At 36.4% G+C, this 21,196-nt stretch overlaps 1 protein-coding gene across 3 annotated transcripts in view; it reads left to right on the plus strand.

The window, feature by feature from the left end:
* ADD3 (adducin 3) overlaps positions 1–6,085 on the plus strand; it is a 91,314-nt gene extending 85,229 nt beyond the window's left edge. Inside the window, exons 13-15 of one of the 3 annotated variants that reach the window (XM_070946376.1) lie at positions 103–226; positions 2,682–2,777; positions 3,508–6,085. In XM_070946376.1, coding sequence (XP_070802477.1) covers positions 103–226; positions 2,682–2,777; positions 3,508–3,803 — 516 coding nt within the window. In that variant the 3' untranslated portion in view covers positions 3,804–6,085. Of the gene's footprint in view, positions 1–102; positions 227–2,247; positions 2,263–2,681; positions 2,778–3,507 lie in introns of those variants that run through there. The other 2 variants (XM_070946378.1, XM_070946377.1) reach the window with 2 other exon arrangements.
* Positions 6,086–21,196: the final 15,111 nt, after the last annotated feature.

Here is a 21,196-nt window from a genome sequence, read left to right on the forward strand (position 1 = left end):
ATGGTTTATATCTAAATATTGTATCAGGTATTACAGTAGCATATAAACGCAATAAGTAAATAATTATGTAAATAAATTTTATTTCTCCAATTTTTTCCCCAGCCCATGCAGTTTGAAGAAGATGAGCATACCCCACCAGCACCTCCTAACCCATTCAGTCATCTCACCGAAAAGGAACTGGAAGAGTATAAACAGACAATCGAACGCAAACAGCAGGGCACTGAGGGTGGGTGTTGGCTCAAAGTTTCTATCTCCAGGTTAAACTTTAAAGGGATTACCGTATTTTTCGGAGTATAAGATGCACCGGACTATAAGATGCACCTACTTTTTTTGGTGAGAAAAAGAAGAAAAAAAAATATCCCTTTGCCTCTGAGCAATTTTGCCTCGTTGCAGCAAACAGCATGCTTTACTTTCATTTTCGTTTTCAGCATAGCTTGATTAGCACAAGGAAAAAAAAATCTGCTCCAGCAATTTACCTCTTTGCAGCAAGCAGCAGACCCCTGCACAAATCAGCTGAGAGTCGGGAGACCGATCCAATCAATTTGTGCTAATTAGACTGTGCTGAAGCTGAAAGGAGCTGTTTTTTCTTGCTGTTTGCTTGCAAGGAGGTAACTGCTGCGAGGCAGAGGCCAAAAGGTGGGAGCCAGTGGGTGGGCGGGGCTACATTTGGTGTATAAGATGCACTTAAATTTTCACCCCCTTTTGGGGGGGGGGAAAGGTGCGTCTTATACTCCAAAAAATACAGTAGTTTAAATTCAAAAATCAATATTCAGAATTACTAATTTAATTTAAAGATTTAAAATTAAATAATATGCATTGACAACTTCAATTTTACCTTTCCTATATATATTTTTTATTTGTGTTTAAAATGAATTCTCATTTTTGGATGAGTCTTATGTGAAATGGGCATATAGGCATATGTTATCTTGGGGTAGAAGTGGTGAATGAGTTAGAATAATAGACTAATATCCACATGATATATAGTATAAAGCAAGAAGTTGGAAATTTCTGGTTTCCAGGATAATCTAATGTGTGTTAAATTACCATATCCTCTTGACAATGAATTGATAGAAGATACATTTGCAACCGAACCTATAAGTCACAAAATGTGTTTTGGCAAGAGCTTATTTCCTAATATATGGCATTAAATAGGACTAGATATGTTTGAATGAATAGAAGATTTGTGGGCTTTACAATTTAGCTCTTCCTACTATCACATTTCTTAACAAATATTCATTTGATTTCTCTATGTATATAAAAGATAAATGTCCCTCTTTGTTGGGACCGGGTTCCTCCTCCTATGTGGAAGTACTTTGCTCATTTGTTACTCCAGGCAAGTATCAAATGGACCTTTTTTCAGGAGACTTCCCTTCCAGGATTTGGAAGAAGGGGTATCCCTTTTATGTTGTCATCAGTGCAGTCTTGTTTATAGAGATTTAAATTCAGTTTTGATCAATGCAGTTAAAAATCATAATAATAACTTTAACTGAAACCTCAGTAACTTACAACCTCAGTAACTTACAAACCCTTTTATATAGATAATGAAGTCAAATATATTAGCCTATAAATCTCCCATACTTAATATCAGGTCATTGCTTATATCAATTATATATTAAAGCAACTGATTCCATGTTTTTTTTAACTTTTACCTTGTTCCTACTGTAAAATATTTCTAGGTGAGATGGCTACCCTACAGTTTATTTTCTCTCAACTCTTGGCAGCTAACTTGTCCTTCATTTCATTTCTATCTTCATTAAATTATGATGATGCTTGCATTTAGTTGTTTTCCAACTAAGGAAGCCTACTACTATTTCCTCTATTTAGCTTGATTAAATCAATATTATCTTTAATCCAGCCTTCCCTTTTTAATTGTCTATTTTTCATTCCCACATTTTTGGAATACCTTTCTAGTAATCTTAGGATAAATTTAAAACTATTTTCTTTTTCTGAAAACTCTGGAATAAACATAATGTATTAATTTACATAGGATAATACATGTATAAGTATGTATAAGACTGGATAAATAAAGTACTCATACACTTGTATTGCTTTTGTATATTACTAATATAAAAGCACATAAGTACAATTAAGTACAAAAAAGCAAAATAATAATTAGATATTTTTGAACCAGTATGTTAGTCTTTAAAAGACATCATTCCTGAGCAAAATGGTCTAATAGCTGTATGTTCTGTTGCCTGCAGTTATAGCAAGCAATCTTCTAACCTACCAATTTCTTATTTTTGAAAGCGTAAAGATTCAAAGGTAAAAACCCCTGTATTTTAGCATTTTGTTCACCCATTTTCATTCAAAGCATCTGATAAGGCTCTTTAATAATATGGGCATTACTAATTTACTGTTGTCTCTCACTAGCATTTTCAGTACTAACACTGCATATATTGTTTTGACTATTTTAATCACAGTATTGTTACTTAAGACGCTATGTTCTCATAGAATACTTTCTTCTAACTATTTGGATTCATCTTTGATATACTCTATATTTAATAACCATAGCTTGGTAATAATATGAGTTTATAATCTAATTTAGTGTTATAACATTTGCATGATCAGGTCAATATGGCTAAACTGTTTGCCTTTTTGTATGTACTAATATGTACTGACCTTTTTTGTGTGTTGTGCTTATTTTGGCATGGCTTTTACTAACTCAGGCTCTTGTCCTACAGATGCTGATCAGGAATTATTCTCAGATGATGGGTCCTCTGTTTCCCAAATTAACTCTCAAACTCAGTCCCCACAAAATGTCCCTGACAAATTAGAAGGTATATAATGTAATGTCATGTGCAATATTACAACTCCGGAAGGTGTAAATGCTATTTGCCATTGCACAATATTGTGAGTCTGTAAATCCTTCCTTACAGTCTATTTTTTTAATCCCAAAGATTGATCATAGAAAATATAGTCAAACTCTTAATATGTGAAGCCTGATACAATATCTATATAAATTATGTCATTTTGGCCTAATCTCATTCATCTTTCAGAATAGGCCACCTAAAAAGACAAATTTCAGCCATTGTGTTAATTTATGTCCTACCCTTAATTACAGTTTCTGTGTTTGTTTGTTTTTTAAATGCTTTGTTCCCTGCATTATGTAGTACAACTTAGTCTACTAATGCCAGTCTAACATAACAAACAGGTAATGATGATGCTTAGCAGGGTGTACCTTCTAATTAGAGGTATATTCTGTATGTCCAATTGTGTCTGGAACTTGGTTAAAAACCTGATTCCAGATACCCAAGGAATATTAATATTACTTAAATGTCGCTTTAAAGTGAAGCTTTAAGGGGGGGAAAGTAACACAACACAACACAAAAAGTAACACGGGATAAAAAAGGAACTGAAGCCCAGATTATCAAATTTTACAAAGTCCTAATTTTCTAAAATTCCCAATCCAAATTGTATTTAGCCCTGTTTAGAATGTTACACAACCATCTATTCTATATAACCATCAATACAAGAAAGAATAAAATAACACTTTTTTCCCCCTTCCAGAAAATAATGACAATTACCTACAGGATTCTAACTTCACCTCTTTGGAGCTGCCAGTTGTTGTCATGAATGGCAAAGAAGATGTACACGATGTGGAAGAAGATCTTGCCCAGAGAGTCAGCCAGTTAACCACTAGTACTGTAGAGAATATAGAGATTACAATTAAGACTTCTGAGAAGATTGAAGAGACCCTTTCTCCTGAAGGCTCTCCTTCCAAATCACCATCAAAGAAAAAGAAGAAATTCCGTACTCCATCCTTCCTGAAAAAAAACAAAAAGAAGGAAAAGGTGGAGGCCTGAGGTTTCACTGACACTTTAGTCATACATCTAATCAGTTGTTAAAATGGTCAAGTAGGGTTATGCAAGAAACTGGGCCTTAACCTAAGTACAGAACTGGAAACAATTACATAGAAACTGGGTTTTAATTAATTAAATGAAGAATTCATCTCTTAATTAGTACAAATAAAATTATTATGAGAATTTTAAGTATTTAGTAGTTCCACCACAAACTAACACTAGCAGTTGGTCCATAATAATACCACAGTAATTTCGGATATCCTTATCTAGCAAGTTACACATGAAAATTTTTGTTGATTAAAATGTCTTCAGCAATTTCACTATTGAATTATCAGATAGTGTTTGTTTTTAACCTACTGCCACATTATGTAATTGGGTGATGTTTTTTTGGATGATTTTGATTTTGTCCCTGCCTCAAAGGGTGATGTCACTCTAATCACACCCTCACAAACCTTCGTCATTTAATTATATAGTGGCACATAATTTTAGAAGAGGAACTGTAAAAGGAATTGCATTTGGAATTTTACAGACTCTGTGAAGGTTGCATTCATCAATAATAACTTTTGCCAAATATTCATTTTAGTAAGATAGAATTTTTGAAAACTTTTTTTATTCTATCAGTTGGGGGCAGGGAGAAAGCCCTTATTTTTCAATAAAGGGGATTTTATACACTTAACATTGATAACTTCGTTTAAATATGGCAAAACAGAAAAAGAATTTTATATGTTGAAAATTTTGTATACCATTCAATATAAAGTATTATAGGCATGTAAACCAAGCATTTAACAGTAGAATGTATTCAAGGATGCTTGGTGTAGAGTATACTTAAATATAATTCATGAATCCAGAACTTCTGACTTCAGATATAAAGAGCGTAAAAATTTACTGGATTCAATTCTAAATCTTATTATATTTTTTTCTCATAATATTATTGAATGAAGAAAAATAATCTTGATAACCTATGATCTTCTAGAAGATCAGTTCAAAGTGTGTCCTAGTTTCATTTAGCCTTTCTGAATTATTTCTGCAGAAATTTCTGTTGAAATCTCAAGGTATGAGATAGAGTACAGGTGGCAAGGCTACAGAAAGACAAAACCAGGGGATGAAAAGTTATCTCATTAGCAAAATGTCACTATTAGTATACTGTAGTACTTCTGACACTCCTGTAGTCACGTTTTGGATAGCCTTCTGAAAAGCAGTAAGCCCAGTAACTGGGAGGAGTTTATGTTACTGGAATGAGGCTGTATTGCCATTTGAATGCAAGGATATGTGGATCCCATGAAATGACTTGGATGCAGCTGCATTTATGTTGCACTATAAACTGATCATCTGGAAAAGACCATAATCAAATAAAAGACAAAACTGGAAAAGGGAAAGTGAGATGGAAAGAATAAGGGCATGGAGAAAAAATGAGTAGTTTGTGGATTATTTTTCATAAAATATATGTCATGGAATTGGGGTATTTTTATTGAATTGATGGAACATCTGTTTTATATTTTAAAATTACAATAGAGGTTAATAGGATCATTTTAATCTACATTTTGCCTTCTCAATGAATCTTAAGAGCAAATTAGTGCTGATTTATAAGTGCTGATCCTGCCATTTGTTCTTCTTGCTGGTAGTTTTATTTTGTTTTGATTAAACAGAAAAAGAAAACAAATCTGTAAATACACACTAAACATGAAAACGAACTATGGCCTTTTTACATCCATAGACACAAGAGGAAGTACATCTTAAATGTGAATGTTACTTCCAGATTGCCGGTTGAAATATATTATCATATATAGATAGTTGAATATGGCCGGGATGTGATTTGGCATGCAAAAACTGAATATAGCATGTTACAGGGCTGGTGAGCTTTGACTGTGTAAGTGTGGTAATGCAGCGCAGAAGTGAATCTGGAAATGATACTTCAAATATCTCAAAATACTGGAATCGGTGTGTTCTCTTAAAAAATAGTGGGACTATCTAAGTTGCTTAATTTTTTATGTTCTACATTTTTTGTGTTGTGTTACAACATATGTAGAAACAGTAATCTGTGAACTATGCTTTTCATAACTTTAAAATCTATATCTAAATGAATGCAATGTGCATAAATATTTTTTAAAAATGCAACCGTGAACTATTTGCACCTTTTTTCGCTAATGCCTCTATTTACTTGCTTTGACATATGAATGAGCCAGCCAACTGTGTCCTGTGGAAAAAGATATATAAATGTTGTTGGAAATTGCTTATAGATGTAATGCTAATTAATGTTAAATCACAAATAAACAGTATTTTAAGTAGATGAGTGTGAATTATATCTTTTTCATGGCATTCTTCAATAGAGGAGTATATAACGTGCACCTCTTAAAATATATAGTTGTAATCAGCTTATTTTTAAGTGGAAATTTAGAAAATTATTCAGAAGAATTGCTTCAGATATTGCCCAAGTGTAGTACTTTTCCGAATTTCATTAAAACAACCTATTTTTTCAGGTTTCTATGTGAGCCTGAAAAAAACCTGCTATTAATGTTAATGAGTGCATTCTTTAAAGTTTCTTTATGGAAACCCAAAAAGATTAGGCTGCTTTAATGAATAATAGAGAAATGCTACACTTATAAGTAGTTAGAAACATTCCAAATAATTTACTATGTCTATAAATATTTATTAATAAATTATAACTTCTTTAGAATAAAATCATAATCTATCAGATTACACATTTTGAATTTTAGTTATAACAGGATTTTTGTGTTTGTTAAAGCCAGAAAAAAGGAAAAATACTTTGTGTGCTTTTAGTGCAATCCCTGCCACATCTGCTTTCATGTACATTACAGAGTATCCTATCAGTGTAGTAATTGTCATGATGTTATTATCACACAGATGCCGTTGTACAATTCAGAGCTATGCAGACCATGACCATAGGGTGGCAGTGGTTCCTGTTTGTAATTTTGATTTATATGGAATTAATCCCTTGAAAGACAATTAGCAAGCTGCTTTCAAAGAAAGTATGTTGAGGGAAGTTCTGTGGGCATCATTCCAACTGCACTGCAAATAGATGAAAGAGAACAGCTGGCTTTTTTTGGATGTCTCTGTCGGCTCAGTTAGGAACCCAGAAATGGAATGTTCTTCTCAGAGTAGTTCTCTCTCTTCCTACACCCATAGAGATATTTTGCTTGATTTTTAAAAAGATTATTAAACTGGTTTTACTAACTTTACTAACTAGGTACCTGAATAGGATATTAGCCTCTTATAAGATGATAGAACTGATATAGTTAACATGCTAAACAAGCCTCCATTTTGGGAGCTATAGTTCATGAACATTTGGAGTGTGACAAAGCATTATCTGCTGTTTTACTATAATGTGCAGAGCATAGGACAGTGATGGCTAACCTTTTTGCCGTCACATGCCAAAAGCAGGGGGAGTGGAGGGGGTCACATGCGCATGTGCCCACACCCATAATTCAATGCGCCCCGCCCCACCGTGCTCTCCTCGCTTTTGGTAGGCAATGGCCCAGTGGGCCCTGTAGGCCCGTTTTTCACCCTTCCCAGACTCCAGAGGCTTTCTTGGAGCCTGGGGAAGGTGAAAACGGCCTTCCCCACCCCCCCCAGAGGCCCTCTGGAGGCCGGAAACAGCCCATTTGCCGACTTCCGGTGGGCCCAGAAGGTCCGAAAATCAGGTGGCATGCGCACTGCAGTTGAGCTAGGGCAACACTCATGTGCCCACCAATATGGCTCCACGTGCCACCTGTGGCACACTTGCCATAGGTTCGCCATTACGGGCATAGGATCTTTTTAGATTATGATACTTGGAATAGGATTCAAGCTAAAAAGCTTGTTTAGCATTATCCTGAGCAAGAACCTCAAAGGGAACTCTTAACTTTTATGAAACATTTTAAAAAGCTAACACAAACGTACAAGCAGACATTTCATCATCCAACAAGATAACACTATCTGTGAGTGAGTGTGAGGTTTGCTGCTTGTTTATATACAGTAGCTTGCCCTGCCAGGGTTGCCCTGCAGTGTGATTTTCTCCTTGGTAGTTTCTTGATTAGGATATTTTTACTGTTTGATTGATGTTAATCTCTGTTTATTGGGGTGTTGATTGCTGGAAAGGATGTGTTCTGGTCTTTTTGTTGAATAAGTTTGTCTAAATGTCAAGCTTCTAGGAATTCCCTGGCATTTCGGGTTTGCTTTGGTCTAGAATGCACACAGTTTCCCAAATGAAACTGTTGAGTCTGTCCAAGTGTTGTGAGATTATTCATCATGTCTTCTAATTGCTGGTTGGTATTCAAGGATGCACTCTGATAGTTTCCTGTCTATCCTACACTGTGATTGTTACAGACCTTACCCTGTATGTTGAAGATGACTCTACATTTTTAACTTGTGATTTTTTCCTCCGCCGCACAAATTTAAATATATCCTTTTGCCACTGTTTAAGTGGTGCATCAGTTATCAAAATAGGTATTGCCTGAAACAAAAACATCATTTTAGGCAAGATATTCTTATTACACAAATTTTTCCCCAGCAATGACAATTGTAACTTCTTAACATGTTTTTTTAACTTCATTTCATGTCTCAATGTAATTATTTTGAGATAACTTACAATTTCTGTTTGTCATCATGATACCCAGATTTTTTTTACTTCTCTATCTTAAAATTTGTTTTATTTATCAATTCTCTGTTCTTGTATTTTTGGTTAGCGTTTTCATCTTCTATTGTTCAGCCTAAAAAAACCGATAAAATTCTTTTTAATTTTCCCATTAATGCTCAAATTCCCTTTAAATTATCTTCCAAAACAAACACCAAACCAAAAGCCCTTACCTTTTAATTTTCTTTTTTAATCTTTACCCCTACAATCCTTCTCATCTGATAACTCTGTTTAGTACTTCAGGAACCAACATAAACAAGGAAGGGAACAGTGGAAATCCTTGTTGTTTCTTTTCATATTTCATAAGGTTTTGTTAGATCTCCATTGACAATTAATTGTGCTTTCTGTAAAGTATAAATCAATCTTACCATTTAATAAAATTGACTCCAAAGTTCATATTTTTCAAAACTTTGAACAGGAAAGCCCAGTTCAAATTGTCAAATACCTTCTCTCCATGTAAAAAAACCAATGTGATTTATATTTTATATTTCATTATGTTTCTCCAAATATTTCAAAATGTCCAACTAAGATTGTCCTTTAACTGTATTTTATGTGAAAACCCACATTGATCTTCATGAATAAATTCTTGCAAAATTATTTTCAGTCTATCAGTCAGAATCATTGTAAACAACGTGTAGTCAATATTCAATAATGATGTCAGCTTATAAATTATTGTAAAAGTCAAATCTTATCCCTCTTTAGATACTGGTGCTAAATTGGCCTTTTCCCAATTCTATGACATCTTTCTTCCATATAAGAAATAATTCATTATATTTTGTAAATATTGTAACAGTTCATCCTCAAAACATTTATAATAAGGGTTATTTATTTATAATAAGGACCTGATAATCCATCTGGTCCAGGTATCTTTCCTGGTTTAATCTTTTTCATAATCTCTTTCTGTTTCTCTGTAACCCTCAATAAATTTTGTTTCTTTAGGTATTTCCCTGGTTTGTTTGCAAATTTCAAAAGGTTGGGTTTTTTACACATTTTATTTTGTATTTCCATTCTTCTTACTGTTAACATAGATAATTGTCATTGTAAAAACTTAATTTAAGAAATTATATTTATTTGTTAACTTGTTTTGATTGTATGCCTCCCAGAATACTCTCTGAGTGAGATGGCAGTTTCTAAATTTGATATAAATAAATACTTATCTTTCTTGGAAGTTTCTTTAATTCTTCTTCCTTTCTCTTTATCTCATCCAAAACAGCTTGTGTTTTCTCTTGCCTCTTTTTTGAATTTACTCTTATGCATATAACCTCTGATAAATACTTTACTTGAGTTCTAAAAATCATTCTTAAATCCGTACTTTTATCTAATTATTTTTTAAAAAACTTTTAGTTTCTGTTTAAAACACTTTACTATTATTTCTTTTTGTAACATTTCATTTAGTGTTCATCTAAAAGAACTGGAACTCAAACTCACAGTATTATGATCTAAAAAGTTATTTGATAATATTTCTTTAGAAACCTTAATAGCCAAATTCTTAGAAATCCAGATCATATTTATTGTTGAAAAGGATCTGTCTTTCAGGAAGGAAGTGTATTGTCTTGAATGTTTCTGTCGTGGTCTGTCCACAAGCACTAAATATCCATCAAATAATAATTTACTTTGAATGATTTTAATATTTTTCTCAGAATTTCTATCCAGTTGTGGGGGAATCCCAACTGAAGGATTTCTCCAATTTATGAATTGAGAAGTGTTAACTTCTCTGTGTTGAATTACAGCTAGTATTTAAAACTTTTTCACACTGTGAAAAATATCTAGTAGGATTGTGAATAGGATCTTGAGCAAAACAAGATCAAATTTCAACCTGCTGTTAACTTACATTTACATTTACAAAGCTATTTATTGACTGTTTGCCATTTAAGAAAAGTGTTGAATGAAAGTGTTCCTTCTTCTTGACTAAGAAAATAAATATGGAGACAGCAAGGAAAATTTTTAGAACATTACATTTTGTTTTGAAATGAAAACATGTCTGAAAAAGGAAGCATGCTCCCTTGAACAGTTTAAAGAAAAAAGACAAGAAAAAGAAAGTAAAACTATTATTGTCTGAAGTGTCAAGGATATTAAAACAGGCCTAGAAGACGATAGCTATGTATTGAGAGCAGGTCTTTTTTATTAGTTATATTTATGAACTTGTTAGTAAAGAAAACAGTTAATGTGAAATGGAGAAGTTCCCTGCTTTGTAGAACATCAGAATGGTCAGCATTCTTTGTAATGTATTGAAAGAATCGCTGGGTATTTCCATAGAAATTGAGGGAAAGAAAATTTGCTCTCAACAGCTTGCTGAAGGATCACGATAGAACTAAATTGGGGATTAAGGGAGATGAAGGCTAACACATCTATAAAGCAGATTGTTGGGGAAAACTCTGCTAGAGAATACATTTTTCTGACGTTACAGGAAATGTGATTTTATAACAAACCTAAGGGAGCAAAGTCTATTGTCAGGAACAGCAATGCAATTTATCAGCCATCTTCCTATTTTACTATCTGTGGTTTACAAACTTCAAGCACTAGATCTTGAGACCCATTAAGTAGGACATACTAGAAGGCTTGATTCAATTCAAATAGGAGATTCAAGTGTCAAAAACATGACTTGATTTGATTTGAGATTTGAAGACAGTTCAATTTAATTCAAGCCACTTTGAGTCTCATTTTTTAAAAAAGACTATAGGGCAGTGTTGGCAAACCTTTTCAGCACCAAGTGCTGAAACAGGAGCACACACGAACCTTTTCAACACCGAGTACAAAACGGGAACGCGCGTGAACCTTTTTGGCACCAAGTGCCAAAATGGGAGCACGTGTGCTGGAGACCGGAAAAGCAGATGATTGCCACCTGGTCTTCTGGTTTCTGGCACACATGCATGCATGAAGATCAGCTGTCCAGTGCACATGCACCGGCTCCACCTTGCCTTTTGGGCAAGGCGGAATATCATCTTCCCGGTGCATGCATGCGCAATAGGCAGCTGCTCTTTTGGTTTCTGGCATTCCCGCATGCATGAAGACAGCTGGCCGGTGTGCCAGAACCCAGAAAGGCAACAGGCGACAGCTTGCATGCCTGGAGACATGGCTCTCTGTGCCACTCCGGCATGCGTGCCATAGGTTCGCCATCACGGCTATAGAGAGAAACTTCAAAATATTTGAAGCTACTTCATTTTTTGGCAGAATTAAATGAAAACAGAGATGGTAAGCTTTTTATCAAACTTGAACTCTGTCAGGTTTCAGCCAGGTACTAAAATCTGGAACATGCCCCCACGCCGCCTCCTTCTGCCTACTTTAAATACACTTGGTCCTTTTCCTTCTTGCTTTCCACAAGGAGCCTTACATCAGGTCTTTGGTTTTGTTTGATTCTAAGCAACCTTTATATTAATTCTTCGTGAATGATCTAGATGGGAGCATAGAAGGTGAATTCGTCAAATTTGCAGATGACACCAAGCTGGGGGAAATTGCTAATACTTTGGAAAATAGTTTCAAGTTTCATAAGGATCTTGACAGATTTGAGCATTGGGCCCTAGCCATTAAGATGCAGTTCAGTAGTGAGAAAAGTAAGGTGTTGCCTTAGGCAGGAAAAGCCAAATCCATAGATATGGAATAAGAGGTACCTGGCTCAGCAATACTGTGAGAGGGAACTGGATATCCTAGTAGACCACCACTTAAATATCAGCCAGCAGTGTGCTGTAGCTTCCAAAATATCCAATACAGTCCTAGGCTTCATCAACAGAGGTATAGCATCACGATAACAAAAAGTAATAGGACTGCTCACCATACCGATGAGACCACACTTGGAATACTGTGCCTGGTTCTGGTCACAATACAAAAAAAAAAAAAAAAAGATGTTGAGACCCTGGAACGTATGCAGAAAAGAGAAAGTATGGAAAGTATGCAGAAAAAAGCAACAAAAATGATGGTCTGGTCTAGGCTATTGAAGAAAACAATGGGGGGGAGACACATGATAATTGTCTTCCAGTATTAAGGGGCTGTCACAAAGAAGAGACAATTGGCTTATTCTCTGAGGTACCAGAGAGCAGGACAAGAAGTTATGGGTGGAAACATGTTAAAGAGAAATCCAACCTAGAAATAAAAAAAAAAATTGACAGAAAAATTAATCAATAGACTAGCCCTATGATTCTATTAGATTTATTTATTCTGTATCTCTTATTAGCTTGGTTTTTATTGCTCTTTGGCTTTATAGATTGGGACAGTTGTCAAATATAATTTAAAAAATAAAACTCAGGTGGCCTAGCCTGTTTGTGTTTTGCTGTCTCTGTTCACATGGCTTCCTGGTGTATCAGGAGGGTTGGTAAGGGTAGTTAAACAAGCTTTCTTCGTAGGAAGGAGCCACTCATTATAGGCCTTGGTGCCATGGCAGGTTGTATAGGATATGGTAGCAAATTTGGCCTCTTTTGTCCAGTACTTGGAAGAATGCACATTGATTTCGCCTTGTAAGATTGTGCAATTACTGCCTTTGATCAGTAGCAAGCTTAATCCATTTTGGAAATCAGCCCTGAAAGAGTAAGGCAAGGATGCCCCCAAAGGCAATAAAAAAAGATAAGGTGGTCCTACTTCTCATACAAATTGAGTACATATAAGCCTTTGCTCACACCTCCTTGCCTTTTTTATGCCATTTCCCCTCCGCCGATAGATGTTCCTGGGTTTTGCCTTGCTGATAATATTATGAGTTAAGAGGGGGGTGTCAAACTCAAGGCCTGGGGGCCAGATGCGGCCTGCGGAGTGATTATATCTGGCCCACAGGGCTGCCCTGGAAACAGGAAAGGACTGGCCTGCGGTGCCTCTGCCAGCGAAAACAGGTTCCCAAGTTCCATTTTTGGCTGCGATGGCCTCCTGCAATCCTCTGCCAGAGAAAACGGAGCTCGCGAGGGCTGCCACCACAGGTGCCCCTGACACGAGTGACATCAAGCTGGCCATGCCCACCCTGGCCCCCTGAGGTCAAACACAATGCTGATGCAGTCCTCAATGAAATCGAGTTTGACAACCCTGAGTTAAGAGAACCAGCAGAAATACATGACACAAGGAGATGCGATGCCACACAGAAAGATACTGTCACAAAGAAATTCTCATTCCCTTAAACTAACATTCATTCACTTTTTATTAAAAAATTTAAACCTGGCCCCAAAAGCCAGGTTTAAAAGCCAGTCTTTTTAAAAGACTTTAAAAAGTAATGTTGGCCTTGAGCCCATATTAAGAATGCTGATTGCTGATGCAAGATTTCAATTGTGATGACAGGACCATCAACAATCTGAAATTCCCATTAGTACAAGAAAGAAGTCAAGGCTGATGTTGGCTACATTAAAGAAGCAGAAAGTTTAAAAAAGTGAATGAAGCCCAAAATAATGCCAGCCATGCCAACTCAAAAGAGCTATGACAGGAGACTTTAGTGAGGCCATAAATTGCATTGGCTGAGTGCTCATGTCACTGTCAGAGAATCTGTCACATAATTCAGCATTATTCCCCAAATGAAGAAGTAGCTGCTATTCTCACCCTCAATGCTTGCTGTCACTGAAACAGCTGGAATAAAGGCAAGACAATCACCAAGAAGACCAAGGAGCCTTTGGCAGTGTACAGTATGTCCTCAATTAGAGGTTCTAAATGGGTTGTAAAAATCTGGAGAAGTACTAGATGATAACAGCATTTTCAATATTTATTTGAGGCCAAGTCCTAACCATCTGGATTTATGTAATCTAGATTTGTGCTGAATGTTAACTTGTTAAAAGATCCAGAACTTCTTTCCCAAAAATATGAAGTCTACTATCATAGAAATGTAAATACTTTGCTAGATCAGAACATAATCCACATAATTTAGCCTTTTACTTGCAAGATGGCTTGTCCAGTCCTTTACTTCCAGTATGGAGTATTCAGATATATTTCTATATACAGTGAGACATAAGATATCCTAGATGGAAAGCAACAACTTCTCCTGTTTCCACTTAGTTTTACTATGAGGGTACTAAGTTCTGGGTAAGAAAAGAATGCAATGTAAGTAGATGTATCTGTCAGTATGTCCATGTTTTTCTCTCCCTAGAACTTTATGCTTACCTATGAAAAAGTAGATTGCCGCTATGTTATATGCAAACACTTTAAATTAAATCCTCTTGAGGCCAACACAAACTTTGGCTTTACACTCTTCTCTTCTAGTGCATGATGTTGGCAGAAGCCCCAGTTTCATTTAACTCAGAACTCTCCAAGTGTAATATGGTTAGGTAAAAGAGGTCACAATAACAGCTGGCATACATGCATCTCATTCAGGGTTAGTGAATGATTGCTGAAATCAGCAGAGACAGGCACCAAACAGATAAGGTGCTTGTTTACCTTGATACTCAACTATCTGACTTACTGTAATTGCAATGTGTCTGCCCTGGTAAGATAATGCCACAGAAAAATATATTCCATTTTAGTTGCCATTTCAAATATGCACGTCTCTCTTCACCAATACACAAATCCACACACCAATCCCTATTACCAGGCTGATCCTATCTATCCCAGCCTCAAAGCAATGGTTCTTTTTTCCAAATTTTCCTAAATTTGTAGCTTGGTAGTGTGAAGGCAAAGATCAGAGAAAGCTGATCACTGCTGAAGCTACCAAATCTCCACGCAATATATTTGTTTTCTTACCCCAAAGGGTCCTTAGGCATTCTTCATTCTCTATGGAGTGCCAGAAGTACACCAGATACTTTTCTCCATCTTCTAAAAGTCCAGCACTTGCTTCATCTCCTGATATCTGTTATTTAAAATTCCACAATGTTTTGTTAAATACCAAAGATTGATTTTAAAAAATCTTTCCTGAATAGACTTATAGACCAAAAAAAAAAAGTAGAAATAATACATTTCAAAATTAATTTTAAAAATAAATAACAAAATAAATACCTTATTCCAAAATACTAAAACCCAGAAACCACAGCTGTTTTATAAAACTGTGGCTTAACAGAATATTACAGAAAGTAATTGGATCTGTAAGATGTTCCTAAAAACCTATGCTTTGGGAGATAAAGAGGACCGATGCAGGAAAAAAAACCTGCCTCCATGACCACTTAGAGTCAAATCTGAAAATTAATTAAAAGGCAACAGAAGTTATATACTAAACACATGGAGAATGTTAAGCATGCCAAGTGCACATTTTAAAAGGAAGCCAAATGGCTGTAGGTGAACAGGAAGCAGTAACATAACATTTTTAAAAAAAAAACACAATTATTTACGGTACCTTGAAGCTTTATTTAGGAATTTCAGCTCAACCAAGCTGATCTTTCTTGTATGTTCTCTGCTGAATGTTGTAAAACTCCAGGTTTTTGAAAATATCCAGATAATGGAAGTCTACCGCTATCCTTGGCAGATTGTTGGACTACTTAACAGTTCTTACAGTCCTTTAGGTATTTGAAAGCTCTTACTGTATTTTCTCTTATTCTTCTCTTTTGCCAATTTATCCAGCATAAATATATGTGGAATTCAGCAAATTTACCCAGCATAAATTAATCAATGCATTCTCATGTTCCACTACTGTTACACTTAGGTCTTTCTTGCGTGCACTCTTGCTAGTCTTGGTCTTGCTAATCTTGTTTGTCTGGTCATTTGTTTTTCTAGCCAGAGGAAGGATCTTACCTTTATAACAAATGAATATTATTCTATTGAATTTGGCCTGTCATTCAAGCTTCTTGATATCAATTTCTGAATTTGCCATCTAAGGTATCAGCTGATCATCCTAGTTTGGTGTCATCTGCAAACCTGATCAATCTTCTGTAATTTGTAGATATATTAAATGTGATTGAACTAAGGATAAAACCTTGGAAACCTCTCTTGAAACAACCTCATGACAATTCTTTTGGCTGTTCAACCATTTGAAAAATCTGTCACTACACAGTTTTATCCACACCATATTTATCTGTCTTGTCCACAGAACATTTTGAGAGATTTTATCATGCATTCTCTAAGACCATGTTCCACTACATCTACAGCATTTCTATGATCTACCAAACTGGTCACTTTGTCATTAAAAAATGATATTCATTTGTAGGCCTCACCATTAGTGAAAATTAATGATAAATGACAAGGTTTTACATAAATTCTCATTGACAAATTGTTGGCTTGGGTATTGCCATAAAGTGGATCTGCAGTCAGCTTGCTAATTGCATTAAGTTAATCAGCATTAATAGCTCTTAGCTTCTAGGACAGCAGTAACCATTGAGGTGCCATTGGGGACTGTTGGAGCCAATATTATTTAACATTTCTATTACTGTAATAACTGAGATAATAGGGTTGATGGGCTGTTTGTCAAACCTGTAGATGACAAAAAATTGGAAAGTCTGGCTGATGACTGGGAATCATGCAGAATGTAGCTGCAATCTAATATAGACTAGACGGTGTCCTTCAACCAAGATTAGGGTAAAGTATTACATTTAGGACATACATACAATATGCACCGGTGAGATCACAATGGAATATTATGTACAATTCTGGACATACATTTCCAAAATAATATTTATAGGTAAGAACAGAGAAGGATAACAAAGAAGCTACAAGAATTTGAGAACAGCTGGAAGAAACTTCAGAATTTCAGCATAGTGTCAGTGTTCAGTACATAAAAAGATGCCATAGAAAAGAAGTTTGAGATTTGTTTTCAGTTACTACAAAGAGGGCCAGAATTAAGAGGCATAATGAACAGCTATTTAGATTAATTTAAATATAAAGAAAATTTTCAAACGGTAAGTCTATCAAGATCATATGGAGGCTATGGGTTCCTTAACTCTGAAGACTTTAAGAAGAGAGAGGATAACTATCTTTCAAGAATGGTTTAGTTTTCCTACGCTTGTAGAAAGTTGGAGGAGGTGATTCTTGTGGTTCCTTCCAACTGTACAATTCTATAATTTGACATTTGTTTATAATGAATCAATAGATCTAAGTCTTGGTGATCAAAGTAGTGCCACACAATTGATAAACTAGCTTTTTATTTTTTTGTCATTATATAACAAATCATTCCAAACAATATTTTGTGCATAGCATGCTTATTATATCTGGACAATGCCTGATGGAAAATGCAGTTGTATCATTTATTGTGGGCTTGGGACCCAAGGTATCAAGTCTTAATGGGGCATTTTTTACAGCTTTCATATAAATTCAAACAGAGTATCTGTCCCTTCACTGTCCTGCTGATATAAAACTTTGTTCCCAAGTAACCTACATTTAGAAAATAACAAAACCTGGGGTGATTCTAGACTGCTTTCAAAGACCACTCAGTCTGAATACTCAAGAGAGAATACTTGAAAGCAATATAACTCTCCTGAGTGTTCTGCAGCATCCTGTCAAGACAACTATGTTTACATGCTTCTTTGCTTCCTGGATCATGTGCCAGTTCTGAAGACATGGCTTTCATTTAAAGCACTGAAAATATGTGCCAAATATATGCATGCCTATGCAAAGTTTCTTGTACAAAAAGTCTTCTCTCCCAGAAAAGATCTTTTGTTTTATTGTTTGTTTTATTAGATTTATATACTGCCCTACTCCCAAAGGACTCAGGGCGGTGAACAGGCACAGAATAAAATACATAGATACAAAAGTTAACAGACATAATTAAAACTAGATTAAATAATTTAGCCCGAGACAATTAAAAAATCCCAATAATTTAAAACAGATTAAAATTTCGATTTAAAAGAATTTTAAAACGGGAGAAAATTAGGCCAAGCCGACTTGCTGGAATAGGAGAATCTTAAGAGCACGGCGGAAAGTGCATAGATCTGGGATCCTCCGTATCTCTGGGGGGAGCTCGTTCCAGATAGTGGGTGCCCCCACAGAGAAAGCCCTCCCCCTGGGGGCTGCCAGGCGACATTGTTTAGCTGATGGCATCCGGAGGAGCCCCTCTCTATGAGAGCGTACCGGCCAGTGGGAGGCTGCTTGTGGTAGTAGGCGGTCCCATAAATAACCAGGTCCTAAGCCATGGAGTACTCTAAAAGTGGTAACCAAAACCTTGAAGCGCACCCGGAAGACCACCGGGAGCCAATGCAGCTCGCGCAGGAGAGGTGTCACACGGGAGCGCCATGTTGCTCCCATAACAGGATCAAACTCATCCCAGATAACATTCTCAAGATCTGCCTCAGTCAACCCCCCTGGAACTACCCAGTCGGAGTCCAGATCTTCCCGAATCTGAGTGATTTTGTCATACAGATATTGAACAAAATCCTCGGCTCTACCCTCCAAGGGGTCCTCCTGCACTTCCTGGTGGAGCAGAGAGCGGGTCACCCTAAACAGAGCGGCCAGGCGATTATCTGATGACGCAATAAGAGCAGCAAAATATGTACATTTTGCTGCTTTTATTGCCACTATGTAATTCTTAATATGAGATTCAGAAAGACTAGCCCTCCAACTACTGTCTAGGCGTCTTTTCTGGTGTTCATCTCCCTCAGCTCCTCAGTGAACCAAGGAGCTAGGTGAGATCGGTGCCGGGTCAGAGGCCGCAAAGGCACAACCCGATCCAGAGCTCCAGCGGCCGCCCTATCCCAGGTGGCCACTAGGTCCCTAGTTGAGGCGTGTGTCAGAGCCTCAGGAAATAGCCCAAGGTCCATCTGGAATCTATGAGGTTCCATCAGGCGCCTGGGGCGGAACCATCTTACCAGCTCCACCTCCCTCTGACGGGGTATAGCGGTTCGAAGGTCAAGGCGAAGGAGAGAGTGATCTGACCATGACAAGGGCTCGATGACTATATCCCCTTTCTCAAGATCACTCAACTACTGTCCAGAGACAAAAATCAGGTCCAGCGTGTTTCCCCCTGTGTGGGTAGGGCCATGAATTAACTGGGTCAGGTCCATAGCTTTCATGGAAGCCATGAACTCCCGAGCCACCTTCAACGTCTCACCCACAGATGGCAGGTTGAAATCCCCCATGACTATAAGTCTGGGGGTATCAACCGCCACCGTGGTGATAACGTCAAGGAGCTCGGGCAGGGCTGCTGCCACGTGGCAGGGAGCCAGGTACGTGATCAGCAAGCCCATCTGAACCCCATGACCCCACTTCACAAGGAGGGACTCACAGTCGGCCATCTGAGGGACAATGGCCTCCCTCGGTCTCAGACCTTCTTTAATAATAACCGCTACTCCCCCGCCCCTCCCCTGTGACCTCGGCCGATGAAATGCAAGGAAACCTGGCGGGCACATTATGTGCTATTATTTTTTTATTGTGGTGTTCCTTCTTTTTTAGATGAGAGAAAGAGGAGGGGAGAGAGAGAGGGAGAGAGAAAGAGATCTTTCCCTTTAAAATGTGTGGATATAACTCTCAACAATGGAAAAATTATCAAGGCAGTTAGAAGAATTGTTCCTTGGCTAGCAGTTCCTCTGAGTAGCATCTATTTCTTGGGAATGCCACATCTTTATCCCTTCCCCTTATACTTTTTTAAATGGGTGGGGATGATGTTAGTATCTTCCATGGCTTAAGCAGTTTCAGGCAGAAGGGGGTGATATCAGTTGATTCTGGTCCTCCATTTCATTAATTACTTGCTGTAAGAAAATGGGGGGTGGGGTGGCGGCTTCTATAATTCTCCTTGTTTTACCAAATTTTCCATGTATATCTTCTCATTTTGGAAACATGTTTTGAAGCCTGAATCTCTGACCTACATCTTGGATTCCTGTGGCAGTGTATGTTTTGGCACATAAATACATTTGGACTCTAATGAGCAAAGAGCTTTACTCAACTCCAGCTGGATTTTTAAAACATTTCTTTATTCAGTAGAATTGCTTCTTGTAATAACACCCAGGTCTAAAACAAAAGATAATCAATACTACAAGAATAAAATCTCAATGTTTAAATTTTGCTCGTGAAGAGACTATCCACATTTGTACAACTTAATCTGACAGCAAAATCATCTTTTGTCAAAATAAATTTATTTTTTATTTATAGTGATTTTATCAAAAATTACAATTACAGAATAAAGAATGCAAAATTTTTACAATAATGCACACTTTAAAAATTAAAGAATTGAAAGAAAAAATAGAAAATGCAGAAAAGAAAAAGAAAATAGAAAAAATAAGCAAAGGAAGAAAAAATAAGAAAATAGTAAAGAAAAAGAAATTATTTAAATGAATTACTTCTTCATCACAAGTAGAAGCAATTTTAATAACTTATCTTCTTTTAATATGCAACAAATGATCTCTTCTTCCCATGTCTCATGTCTTATCTATTCAAAAAAATCCCCTTGTTACTTCAGTCCTGATCAGCAAAAGTCCACTAAGATTACCAGATACAACAATATATCCATTTTAACCTTGATCAAATAAACTAACTTTATATTCCTTCATTTTACTTTTAACAATCTTGATCTTTATCCCTTTCAAATAATGTCTTAAAATCTTGATTTCTTTTCATTTTTTCTTTTTTTTTCCTCACAAAATTCTTCAAAACTTTAATGATTCTCTTTTGTCAATCCAATATAAGAAGATTTTCCAGGTCACTCTTTTGGTTTGTGGTTTGTATATCCTTTTAAATTTCCTAAAGTGATTAGAAAAGAAAGTATTCGAACATAGTGTTCTTTTAAAAGCACCGACGGAGGTTTGATTGAGATGGCTATTCCGTCATCTTCCAGAGCTTTAAAGAGACACTGGCGACTCCTATCTTGAGGTCTCTTTATGAGAAGCAACTGTCTGGAGCACTTGTGGTTGAGAGAGAATCCTAGAGAAAAAATTATATGGACTCTTTTCAGTTGGATTTCAGACTTGGGTATGGGACTGAAATGACAACGGTCATACTTCCTCTGTCTCTGGCAGAGGGA

Source organism: Pituophis catenifer, unplaced genomic scaffold (genome assembly GCF_029215685.1).
Source record: "Pituophis catenifer annectens isolate HBS135680 unplaced genomic scaffold, rPitCat1.0.hap2 SCAF_6, whole genome shotgun sequence".
NCBI lineage: Eukaryota > Metazoa > Chordata > Lepidosauria > Squamata > Colubridae > Pituophis > Pituophis catenifer.